Here is a 13,161-nt window from a genome sequence, read left to right as displayed (position 1 = left end):
TTGGGTAGATCACTTATCCCCTCTCAACCTCACTTTGTCTCCCACGAGATGGTAACAAGAGAGACATTGAGGCTTCTCAACCCCGGAGGGGCGGGAAGTGAGATCCCCTCACTGGCCCAGACCCCTGACTTTCCACCCCGCCCGCCCGAGGCAGCGGTACCTTCTGCACTACAATGATGGCCTCCTGTGTGTCGCTGTCCGTGGTGACCTTGAATGCGTCTCCTCCACTGCCACTCTCTTCTCTCAGGTGATAAGTCATGTCTGTATTCTCGCCCACATCAGAGTCCTCGGCCTTCACTCGGCCCACAGCCGTGCCGATGGGTGCCGACTCCTGTATGCTGAACTGGTACATCTCTGTGGGGGACATGCTAGAAGGTTGACTCTGCTTTCTGCCCAAGCGCCGGGGAGAGGAGGAGGGACCTGGGTATGCCTGGGATGGGGGGATTTGTATTTGCAGAGCGGCTGTCCTGGCTAGGTGGAAATTTCCAGCTGCAATGGGTCTGTCTTCTGAAGAAAGGCAGAGGCCATGTGGTTAGAAGTCTCTCATTCCGCCCTCAGGCTTCTTGGTTGACAGTATGGGGACATCCCTGTCATCCCTTGAGGCCTGTTTTTCCACCTGCCCAGCAGGAGGGACAGAGAGGTTTATGATGAAGGTTGAAGCTCTGGAGCCAGATCTGACCTGTACCCCTGAGCTTCAGTTGCCTCATCCGTGAAATGGGAAGGATGTATTTCTAACCACAGTGTTACTATGACAACACAGACACTGTAACCTGTGAGGTGTGAGGAGCTGTACACTGGGCTGCACGGAAATGACTGGGTCGTGACATGTCACGCTGATGGCATTTGTCACCTCCAAGAAGCACCGCTGATGTCCCAGACAGGGTACAGCAGAAGAGGACAGAGCCTCACTGATAAAGGGGTGAGGAGATGAGCCAAAAGCAGCAGATAGCGTGGAAACACATTCTAGAGAGAGGAGATGGCAGGTGCGAACAGCCTGAAGCAGGCACGCTCCAGCAGAGACGGCCCGGTGACTGAAGGGGAGAAGGCCTGGTGGCTGATTGGGAGAAGATAACAGACCAGGAGCATCCTCCTATCTGACCAGGATCAAGGTCAAGGTAACAGTGACTTGCTGAATGAGGGGTCAGCCCAGACAACGTTCAGAAGTTTGCCTCCTGGTGCCTCAAATGCCTGGGAACCTCTGTGTGCCGTGGCTGCCTCTTTCTCATGCTCACACAGCAACCTTGAAAGGATCCTTACTCTGATCTTGCCATAGCTCCCCACTGCCCTTGGCGTAGACAGGAAAGCCCCTCGGCCTGCCCCACGACATGCATGGTGCTAGCCCATCATACCCCTGCTGTGGTGCCACCCTCACAACTCAGGGCTTACCCGTACCTGGCTCCCACCTTCCCTCCCTACTTTACCCTTGGGGGGACCCTCCCTACATCTTCAGCTGTTTGTCCCCCACAGGGCCCCCCAAACATCCTAGCAGGTGCTACTGCCTATCTCTCAGACTCTCCCTCCGGAGGCCGAATGTGAGCTGTGGGAGACAAGGGTCATGGTGTTCTTTCTCCAGGCACAGCAAGCCATCTCGTGGTGGGTGGGCTGTGTTGAGGAGCGGTGAGCAGCGAAATAAAAGCCAGCTGCAGTTGCAAATGGGCAGCCGCCAGGTTCTCCCGGATTAAAGGGTCTGACTACACTCGGTGTTGGTGGGGAGGTGGTACAAGGGACACACATATCTCTTCATGAGGGAACCCTTCTCAGCAATAACCAGAGAAGTGTTTGCAGATGGGCACTAGGGGACGCGGGCAACTAGGTTCAAAGTTCACAAAAGCCCCATCTAGAAACAAGGCAAATATCTGGTAGGAGACATGCGCAGTGCTAGATACACAGCAAGGAAAAGGAACACAGCTAGAATAAACAGCCTGCGTTTAGGAATGTAATTTTGAAAGCAAAGGCACACAGCAGTTTATATCCTATGGTTTCACTTATTGGAGGGGCGGATTAGAATATAGGGACTTGGAGATACATAGAGAGGGGGGCGGACCCCCAGGAAAGCATGGAAATGGTGGCAGTGGCTGGTGGCTGGCTCCGTTGGGGAAGAAAGAGGCTGTGGCTGGGAAAGTCACTGGGGGATCTGGGTCCTGCTGGTGGGGCTGAGTGTCGACTTTGGGCTTTTCTGTTGTTTGCCCTTCTGTCCTCTATAGTCAGAAAGAAGAAATGATGGCAGGAGAGAAAGGAAGGAGGAAAGGAGGGAGGAAGGGAGATAGAAGGAAGAAGAGGAGGGTGGGGGAGGGATGGAGGGAAAGAGGAAATGGGGAAGGAGGGAGGAAAGCATCTGGCAGGGCCTCCTTTCTGCTCTGCCCCTCATGTAGAGCCTGCTGCCCCAGCCTGGGATTGTTTATTGTCTGTCCTGAAGCTTTCCCTTTGGGAACAGGAGGGCTGGGCCCTGCCTGCCTCTGGCCCGATGTCTGTAGCCTGTGCTGGGGCACACTCTGTGCTGAATGGCTGCTGGGAGCTCAGCTAAGGGATTGCATTCGCTTATCTTGTGGGGGTCAGTCCCCTGTGGCGGGGCCTAATATGAGAGCAGTGGACCTCGGGTAATGACTCTCCTGATAGGAATCAGCTGGCTCCCGGCGGCATTTAGTCTCTGCCAGCTGCAGCTGCAGCTTCCCTGTGGCGGCTGGGCCTGAGCCTGGGACAGCCCTGCTAGCCAGGCTGACAGACAGGTGGGGGCCTGATCTGGAGAAATCGCCTATCCCAGCTTGTGCCAGGAGAGGCCAGCCTCCCAGTTCATCGGCACAGACTGCTAGCCTCCAGTCTCCAGGAGAAGGGAGACCTTGTCCTCAGACTCAGCTTCCCTGGGCTTAAGTATGGGTGTCCCTCTGCCTGGGTGTAGTGGCTGCCTCCCTTCAGTCTGGACCCCTGTGAACCTTCAACTCCTCTTTACAAACTTGGGTCAGGGATCTAGCAGTAGCTAGGGGGACTTGAAGGGACAACAAGAGGACAAATGGATGGACAGAGGGTGGGCAGGGCTTCTCAGATGGGGAGGTTACAGCAGCTCTGTCTGCAAAACCAGACTGGCAGGGGTTTCCCTGTGTGGGAGGCAGGCTTGGAGGAGCACAGGGTGAGCGGGGACATAGGAGCACCAGGGTGATGGTCCGCGTTCAGGCAGGAAGCTTTAAGGGAAGCTGGACCAGTAAGGGTCTCATGCAGACAGACAGACAGACAGATACACATAACCCCACTTACTCTGTGGGAAGCGGGGTGGGTTGTCATTGACATCAGTGACCACGATGGTGACTGTAGTGGAGCCCGAGAGGCCACCCAGCTGGCCTGCCATGTCTGTGGCTTGGATAACCACCTCATAGCGTTCCTGGCTCTCACGGTCGAGGTCGGGTACAGCTGTCCGGATCACACCTGTGGGTGAGGGAGAATGGGAACATGGTAACAGACTCTGGTCAGGCTAAGGCAGGACTCAGCCATACTGGGCTGTGTATTGAAGGTCAAGGAAGAGGCATGGGTGTGGCATGATTAATAAAAACCCAGAGACAGAAATTGGGGTTCAATCTGAAGGTCAGAAAAGTAAAACAGTCAGCCACTGGCTCTTACCTATATCTCAGTCTGAAATGGCAATTTTGCCTCCAGGAATCTCAGAATGAGACTGTGTCTGAGAGCTGTCTCCTCCAGTCTTATATTCCTCTCTAGTGCTGGGATTAAAGGCATGCATCACTACCACCTGGTTTTTATGGCAAACTAGTGTGACTACTGAGATTAAACGTGTGCGTCACCACTGCCTGGCCTCTAGTGGCTTAGTTTTACCTTCTGCTCTTCAGGCAAGCCTTATTTATTAAACATAAATAAAATATCATGCTGGGCGGTGGTGGCACACGCCTTTAATCTCAGCACTCGGAAGGCAGAGGCAGGTGGATCTCTGTGAGTTCGAGGCCAGCCTGGTCTACAAAAGCTAGTTCCAGGACAGACAATACACACTTACAGACAGGCACCTCACACACATTCCCACAGTGCATACTCACAGACAGATGAGTTCTCTGCATCCCCCCCCCACACACATAGGCCTCTACACAACAACAGACTAACATCCACCACACATATGCGCTCACTTCCACATACAGAAGACTACTTGTTTTGCTGAGAGGAGGCTTGTGGACCAGACCTGCCCTGAGTAGCCAGTTCCACTGTGGGTCTGTTTGCCCCAGGATCTGGTATGTATGAGCAGGGTGTCTGCCTAGCTTGTTAGTGACCTGCAGACCTTGGTACCAAGCAGCTGCTTGAACATTTAACATTTAGGCAAACAGTTACCAAGGATCCCACTCTTAGTGTACATGTGTGTGCCTCATACATATGGACCGCAGTCACACACACATGTTCGTGTGCACCCCTGCTCATCCCCCAGCCCTCTCTCACACCCCAAGTCTGGGTCCTCTGCTTAGGCTGCAGAGAAGGGCTTGGAAGACCATCTTCCAAGCTGCCCATGGTGTGGTAGCAGAAAGGGGAATGTTGAAGGTTAACTCGGCAGAGAAGACGGCCAGGCCTCATTTCCTGTCGGTGTAAGACCCTGGTCAGGAGGGGGAGTTGATGAAGCATTCAGAGCCTCTCCTGACACCCCCCTCCCACCTGCCAAGCACAGGTGGTGACAGGTGGCGCCTGGGCCTGAGCACCAGGTGGAGTCATGCACCAGCAGCCCCAGGATGCGCCCCATAAAACCTGTGCTCCAACTCCTGATGTCCCCAAGTCCCTGGAGTCCAGTAAAGGTATAGGACAGGAGGAGAGGCTGTGGGGTGGTGGTGGTGGTGGTGGTGGTGTGTGTGTGTGTGTGTGTGTGATGTGTGGTGTGTATTGTGTCTCCAGAGGAGGCAGGCAGTACTTAGAGTGGTCTGCTTTTGTGATTGCAGGGAGAGGAAGGGAGAAGAAAGACAGAAGCCAAGGACCCTGGAAAAGAGAGAGACCTGGAGGGAGGGACAGTAGGAAAGGCTAGGGAAGAGAGACATTTGGGGAAGGGGAGACCTCTTGAGATAGAAAAGGAGAGAAGAGAAGCCAGGAAAGAGCCTTAACCAGAGAGAAGAGAGAGGGAGACAGAGAGAGGGGAGAGAGAAGGGCAGCGCTTGTTGGAGCCAGAGCAGGTGGCTCATGCCGGCTCCAGGGAGCAAGGACAAATGGCAGACAGGTATAGTGGCCACCAGGCTTACAGGCAAGGTCCAAGGCAGAAAGGCAAGGAAGAGAGCTGACTCTGTTGTGCTGAGAGAGGGTCTTATGTATCTCAGGCTGGTCTTGAACTCCTGATCCTCCTGCCTCTACCTCTCAAGTGCTGAATTACAGATATGAGCCACCATGTCCAGCAGGGAGCTGAGTAGCTGGACACCTTACCTGTAGGGATACACTGAATACCGTCTGGTAGCAGGAGTTAGGGCTGCCCGTATCTCCAAGCTCTGCGCCCCCAGCTCTGAGAGGGACTGGAGCAGAAGTCTGGCTCTATCTGAGTAGGTGAGGAGGGGGCCCTGTGCAGCTAGTTTCCCTGTTGCCCCCATCCAGAGAGACTTGGGATGTGATATCTCATAGAGCCTGTGGTTTGGGAGCCTCTGGACATCCTGGAGTGGGAAACAGGGGCCACGAGGCCTCCGGACACTGTCCAGAGTCATGTACCATGTGAAGTTGCTATAGAGATAGTGTCTGATGAAACACATCTATCTCCCAGTACCCACAACCTTGGATAATTCCTGCCCACTGAATATGGCCTTGAGCGTATGATGTGCTCTGGCTTAGGGGGAGAAGTCAGGACTGTTAAGTCTTGAGCGTTGGAGTCTTTTCTCTGGGAATCCTAAGGCCCCTGCACATTGAAGCAACCCAGAAAGAAAAAAAGGTGAGAGGTCCAGGTCTGGCAGCTGACAGCCAAGGGCTGGTCCACAAATGACCCCCAAGATCCACTAAACTAGCCCACACAACCGTGACAAAGACTCAACCATTGATCTACAAAGTTTGGCTTCACGTGGTACAGCCTTAGATAACTGATAGAGAAATCTGATTAGCTGAGCCGTTCCTGAGCTAATTCATGTAGCTGGGTCAGACTGAGGGTCAGTTTGACTGAGAGGCCCAAGGTGACCTCAGCCTCCCTCTGTCTGCAGAGACACGTGGGCTCCCACTCCCTCCAGTAAGCTGGCATCCTTCTGTGAGCTCTCAGGACTGTGTTCTAGAACAGAAGTTGAAGGCTGAGGACTGGTGGGGTGACTCAGCAGGGAAAGGAGCCCGCCTGTGAGCCTGATTACTTGGGTTCTGTTCCTCCATGGTAGAAAAAAGAGAACCAAGTCTCTCTCACACACCCACACTGCCCTCTATACGTATGCCTACCCACGTACGCACACACAAAATGAATATACAAATTAATGTTAAAAAGGTATTTTTCTTTTTGGTGTGTGTGCATGTGGAAGATCTCTTAAGCATGAATCTACATAACATCTTTCTATCACTTTCTATTGGGCCAAAGCAAACCACCAGACTCAAGGGTGGGGAAGTGGACTCCAGGTCTCAATAGTTACCAGGGATAGTGGGGGTGAAGTGGGGGGCACAGATGAACGGACGACAAGGCTGTCCCTGCATTAGCAGGTTTTAAATTCGCAGGTTCATCCTCCTTGGATACGGCTGACTCCATATGGAAAATATGATGGAAATAACCGCGCCTGCGCTGCATGCATAGCCTTTGTTGCATGGACAGCGTTTTGTTGCATGTGCGCTTTTGCCTCTGTGGTATTCCCTGAACAAGAGAGGGAGACAGCGATTTCCTACCCTCGCTTCACGTGCAGTGTTATCACTGCTCTAGGGATGATTTAGAGTACACGCCAGGATGCGTGAGGCGACATGCCGGCACCATGCCACCTTACGCTCCAACGGCTTTGGAGTCTTGGAGCCAATCCCTGTCAGATGCCAAGAGATGGATGTCCTCAGCGGTAGTGCACAGGCAGGAGGGTGTGTGCAGGTACGAGGTTCCCAAGTCATGGTCTTATTTATTCATTTATTCGTTTATTCACTTGACACTCGCTGAGGGTCTGTGATGCACTGGGAACACTCAGCACCAGATAGGAGGACTGTAAAAAGGATCAGCTTGGGTCAGACACACACGGGCTTGCCTAGTCTTTCCACCGTTTACACCCCCTGACTTTGGGCAAGTCCTTGGGCCTGAGTCTGTTCCCTGGTCCATACAATGGGCCTATCCACTGTGGTAGCTTCTTGCTAGGATGCAGAATTACCTAGGAGGCAGGTCTCTGGGCACACCTGTGGAGGATTGTGTTGATTATGTTAATTGAGCTAGGAAAGCCCATCTTAACGATGGGTGGGACTATTCCTGGACTGCACAGGATGGGAAGGGAGTGGAGGAGCGCTAGCTTGCAGTCCTCCTTCTCTGGCTACAGACTGAGGGTGCAATGTGACCAGCGTGCGTCAAGTTCCTGCAGCTTCGCTTTCCTGCTGTGATGGACTGCAAATAGGAATAAACCCGTTCTGGCCTCTCCCTCCCTCCCTTTCTTTCTTCTTTATTTTAGGGCATTTTATCATAGCAAGAGAAAAAGAGATGGCATGCCTGCCCTGAGGGTTGCTGAGATGGGGCTTCTAGGACCACGTCTCACTTGTTAAAAATTGCTTTTTAAAATATTTTATTTAATTTCATGTGTATTTGTGTTTTGCCTCCATGTATGTCTTTATGAGGGTGTCAGATCACCTGGAAGTGGAGTTACAGACAGTTATGAGCTGCCGTGTGGGTGCTGGGGATTGAACCCGGGTCCTCTGGAAGAGCAGACAGTGATCTTAACCACTGAGCCATCTCTCCATCCCCTAAAAATTGCTTTTGTGTATGTGTGTGTGCACGTGTGAGAGAACATTTGTGGTAGTTCAAATGAGAAGTTCCTCATAAGTCTGAGGCGTGTGAAGACTTGGTGCTCCATAGGTGGCTGTCTGGAGAGGAATTAGAAGACGTGGACTTGCTGGGGGCAATGTCACAAAGGTAGACTCTGAGGTTATGAAAGATTCTCATTGTTTTGAGTGCTCTCTGTTTCCTGACTGTGACAGAAACATTATTCTCAGCTGTTCCTGCAGTCATGCCTCCGCTCCGTCATTGTGGACCCTAACTCTCTGGAACCATTTGCCCAAATAAACCCTTCCTTCTGTAAGCTGCCTTGGTCGTGATGTTTCATCATAGCAACTAAGGAGCAGGCTCAGGGGTGCAGGCATGCACATGCCACAGTGTACCTGTTGAGAGCAGAGGACAACTCTGAGTGTCCCTTCTCACTTCCCATCTTGTTCAAGACAGGGTCACTCATTCATTGCTTCATACGCCAAGCTTCTGGGAGTTCTCCTGTCTCTGTGTCTTACCTCACTATGGAATCACGGAGGTTGCACACACACACCTACAGCTGACTTTTCGTGGTTCGAGGGATCTGAACTCAGAGCCTCAAGCTTACATGGAGAGAGAGAGCATTTTACTCACGACACCATCTCTTCAGCCCCAAGTCTTACATTTTAGAGGCTCTCCCAATACATCTTTCTCTTTGCGTCCTGGGCTGGGCATCCCCCTCCCCATAGACAAGCCCCAGGGGGCAGGAATCCCAATGTTCTTTTATCAGTGGAAGGATATCTACAGGGCTTGGCCGAAGTGCTCAGTTAGCACTTGGACTGCCTGAGTGGCCTTTTCTGCATCTTGCCTGTCCCCCCTCATGCCGATGGCTGTTTCCAGTTTCTCTGTCAGAACAGAAATTCACAAGAGTGTTGAAGAGGAGCAGGGTTTATTACCCCAACCCCAGCACCCAGCACACAACAGACGCTTAGCAAGTCTGAATTCCATCCCCTCTAGGCCCAATAGCTGTCCCTGGCATAGGTGAATTTTAGCCAAGATCATGACATCTCTGAAGGAGTCGTTCATGCTGAGGTGATGGTAGGTAGGGGTTGGCAATTATAGCTGGCCACGACTGCCCATTGCTGTGTCCACATCCAGTGTCCCAAGTTCCAGCTGTTGTCTTTACCAACCCTCTTATCTCCTCCTGATGCTGCAGAGGGGGCCCTGGAGCCTGTGTGATGCCTCATTAGCCTTCAAATGCCATCCCTGTCGCCCCTTGTGGGGGGCTGGCTGGCAGGCCTGGCCTTTAAAACACACAAGTTAATTCGTCCTCTGGCACTGGGCCCCGTGGCGCAGCCCCTCCTCCTCCCTTCCTCACACCTTCCCCTCAGGCCTCGTTGCGGCTCCGCTCCCTGCTAGCTGCGCAGCGAGAACAGACTGTACCTCGCAGTAGCAGCTAAATATAGCCCCGCATCGGCAGAATATTCCTGGCTGGGGAAACGGGCTAGGGCTGGCGGTAGTGCCAGGGTGACTGTGGCAGAGACGCTGGGGTACCGAGGGAAGGTCCAATGCATCCTGGGAAATGTCAGAGCAAACCCTTTCAGACCCAGAAGCTGAGATTCAAAGGACGATTTCATTGGGGCTCCTCCACCTGCCTTGAAAGGAGCCCCCCTTTCTGGCTTACAACAGACGCTGTTTCACTGGCCTTTGGAGTCTCACCTGTGACACCCCTTTCTGAGCACGGGGGTTGCCCCTCAGAAAGTGGAAGTCTCTTAGCTCTCAGAGTCTAACCTTTGACTTGCCTGTCCTTGCCACGTCCCGAGATTCAGTCCTGGCCCTTCTAATCCCCAGTCCCCCAAAACAAGCAAAGTTTTATTCTTGCCTCTGACTATGTAGCTTACGCTGACCTCAGACTCATAGAGATCCCCGCACCAAGGGTTGTGCTGGATACAACACCCACTCCTTGTCCTCAGGACCTCACTGTTCATCCCTAGACATCCCCGTGGCCCTCATTTCATCTGGGTCTGGATGACTCCAAGATCACAGAAAAGTCTGCTCCAATTCCTACACCTCCATCTAATCCTTAACACTCCTTGCTGGAAGCCGATGCTGCCCAGCACCGTGCTCCGGCCAGAGCGCTTGTTTTCTGTATTTCTTTCTCAGCTAGAAACTCCAGAAACAGTCTTGGATGCCCCTGCTGCTGTCTCCCTAGTGCTCAGTGCACACACTGACCTGTAGCCACCACTCCATCCGTATCTGAATGAACCACAGGATCTCACCCTGCTTTCCACGAGCTCAGGGAGGGGTGAGGGGTGCACACTAAAGTTGAAAATGCTAAAGAAAAGGGGTGCAGTGAGTTCTTACAAGGGGCATACATTAGACAAGCTAGAGCCCCTGATTCCTCCCTTAACCTAGTCTCTCTGGTAGTCAAGGGAGACTTTAAAAGTCTCAACCATTCTCATAGTTCCATGTTTATAATTTAGATCGACATACAAAATTTCCAGAAGTTTCTTTTCTTCTCTTCCCTCATAATTCTGGCATAGTTAAAGTTGAATTATTATCTTAAAATATTCATTTATTTTTATTTTTATATGTATGAATGTTTGCCTGTGAGTATGTGAGCCATGTGCATACAGTCCCTGCAGAGGCCATAAGAGGGCGTCAGAAACCCTGGAACTGGAGTATAGATAGTTGTAAGTAGCCACATGGTGCTGGGAACGGAACTTGAGTCCTCTGGAAGATCAGCCAGTGTTCTTAATTGCTGCACCATCTCTCCAGTCCTTTTGTTAGCTCTGCTCCAGACCCTGGGAGACATTGGTCAATCCCTCTCTTGTAGATGCCTCTTAACTTACTTTCTCCTGTTTACATGGGAGGCAGCCCTGACTTACATGACTACGGGAGAGTAGGGCAAGGGAGGAATCAGGGACTCCAGCCTGCCTAGTGTCTGCCCCTTGCAGGATCTCACTGAGCCCTTTCTCTTCAGCCTCTCAGCACACACTCACTCCCAGCCCTTCAACTCCAGCCTCCCTAGTAGCCAGGTGTTAAGGAGTCCAAGTAGGTATTGGGCCAAGTACTTTTGACTTTTGTCTTTGGGGGCTCTATGCTGGACACCTGGGCTCTGGCGTCTCTCTGCCTCCAATTCTTGTCTCATAGCCAAGCTCGCTTGCTGCCACCCGAGGGATCTTGTTAAAATGAAAACCTGAACATGTCACTTCCCTGCTCAGAAGTCATCAATGAACCCACAGCGTCGGTGAGGAGGAGGGGACCCGGGCACGGCAATCTGAGGCTGGGGAGTGTAATCTGGTACCTGTAGGCATTATGTGTGGAGATTCCAAATGCATGTGTCCTGTGACCCAGCATTTCTACTTCCTGAAAATTACCCTGCAGATACACTCACGCTGGCAGAAAATGATGTATGTGCGAGGTTATTCGTGGAAGCACTGTTCATTGTAGCAAATGATTGGAAACAGGGTACGTGTCCATCAGGAGGGGATGGGTGAAATAAATTTCAGTATATCCATAACAGGCATTAAATAAAAGAATGAGGGCGCTCTTGGTAGACTGATATGGAACCATCTTCGAGATGTATTGCTAAGCAAAGCAGCAAGCGATGTGTGTGGTGTGTCTATAGCTACCTTCCATGTAAAGCAAAGAAGATAAACACACATGCCCTATTTCCTTGTACATGCATAGCACAGCTCTGCAAATATCCACAAGAAAATTACATTGGTTGCCTTGGGGACACAGGCGAGGCGGCCTGGGGACCAGATGAGGTGCAGGATTGCTGCTAAATACTCATTTGAACTTTTTGAATTTTGAACCCTGAGATGTTCTATCTATTTTCAAAATGACTTAATGTTTTTCAAGTGAAGGAGTCTAAGATTGTCCAGGCTGCACACACCAGCCATTTGCTACCTGTGGGGCTGCGGCGGCTGGGGACAGGGAGTGGAGCACTTTCTTCTAAGCGTTTCTTTAATGTTTGAATGTTTTCCTGAAATGTACTGCTTTTGCAAGGAGGTAAGAATAATGAAGATATTATGTGCAAGAGAACACAATTAAACTGAGCTCCTAGACTACATCCCTCCCTCTCCTCCCCAAACCAAACAAAACAAACACATGAACAAAAAGCCAAAACCAGATCCATCACACACACACCCACACATTGCCCTCAGAATCAACTTGAGCTCTTGAGCCCTGCCAGCCTGGACACGTTGTCTGCCCATGTTCCCACCCCTAGCTTTCACCTGCACCATGCCCTCTCCCTGGGCGCTTTCCCTCGCCTCTCCACCTATGTTTTCTTGTTGGATTTGTCAAATCCTAATTGTGCCAGTGAACGCCTACCCCACGCCTACAGTCCCCTGGGCCACACATGGCATCCGATGGCTGCCCGGAGGCTAATGTCGTGGCTTCCTCCTATGCCCGGGCAGTGAAATGTCCTGCCGAAATCATTGTCAGCCGTTCTCCCTGGTTGTGTGACTTCAGCTTAGTCATCTGCCTCTCTGAGCCTCTGTCTTCTCTCTCCCAGGGACCTCAGAGACTCATCACAGCCTAAGTACGGGGTGAGAGAAGCTGGGGATGGTGGGGGCTGCATTGTTGCTCAGTGGTGCATGTGTGTGTGAGGGGTAAAGAAGGAAGTGTCACTTCATCTTTCCATCAGGTCAACAGCTGCTATGGGAGCAGAGCTCAATACACACCTCCAAGTTCACACTTGGGACCCCCGAGCACACCCGGATGACAAGGGGGCCAAGTTCAGACTTGTGAGGTCCTTACAGGGTATAGACAGCTGTGCCTCCTGCCTTTCCTTTTTCCTGCTCTTCTTACAGGAGACTCCACCTACTTTTCCATGCTCCTTCCTCTTCTTGCATGGCTGCCCACCCTCCCGCATCCCCAGAGTCTCCTGAAACCCAAGATGCCTGCCTCCACATGCTCTGTGCTTCCTCAGCATTGCTGGGTCAGCAGGCTTGATGATCCCACCATAGGCTCTACCTCTCTGGCCCCGCCCCCTGCCCCAGCCCCGCCCCTCACCTGTCTTGGGGTCCACTGTGAAGTGTTGCTCGCCATCTAGCACGCTGTACACCAGCCGGGCGCTGCTGCCGTAAGTGGGGTCATCCGCATCAGAGGCCATCACCTGCATCACAGACGTGCCTGGGCCCGGGGGACCAAGCAAGACAATGGTCATACAGTGGTCACCTGGAGCTCTGTGGCCCTGTCCCTTCCCCACCCTAGGGAAAGCATGAGAGGGGAGACCCTTGGGGAATCTACTGGAGGTCATCGGTCAGCCACTTCACAGTTCTGTCCTCAACGGAGGCCCAACTTGCTTTCCG

General features: G+C 52.2%; 1 protein-coding gene across 1 annotated transcript in view; it reads right to left on the bottom strand.

The window, feature by feature from the left end:
* Window positions 1–13,161, bottom strand: part of Cdh22 (cadherin 22) — a 122,940-nt gene that overhangs the window by 30,074 nt on the left and 79,705 nt on the right. Inside the window, exons 4-6 of the mRNA XM_050151287.1 lie at window positions 12,863–12,982; window positions 3,250–3,417; window positions 161–354 (exon numbers count right to left, since the gene is read on the bottom strand). Of these exons, the coding sequence (XP_050007244.1) occupies window positions 161–354; window positions 3,250–3,417; window positions 12,863–12,982 (482 nt within the window). The remainder of the gene's footprint in view (window positions 1–160; window positions 355–3,249; window positions 3,418–12,862; window positions 12,983–13,161) is intronic.

This window comes from Alexandromys fortis, unplaced genomic scaffold (assembly GCF_014885135.2).
Source record: "Alexandromys fortis isolate MF-2015 unplaced genomic scaffold, M_Fortis_MF-2015_v1.1 scaffold_27, whole genome shotgun sequence".
Lineage (NCBI taxonomy): Eukaryota > Metazoa > Chordata > Mammalia > Rodentia > Cricetidae > Alexandromys > Alexandromys fortis.
This window is presented reverse-complemented; position numbering and strand designations above follow the sequence as displayed.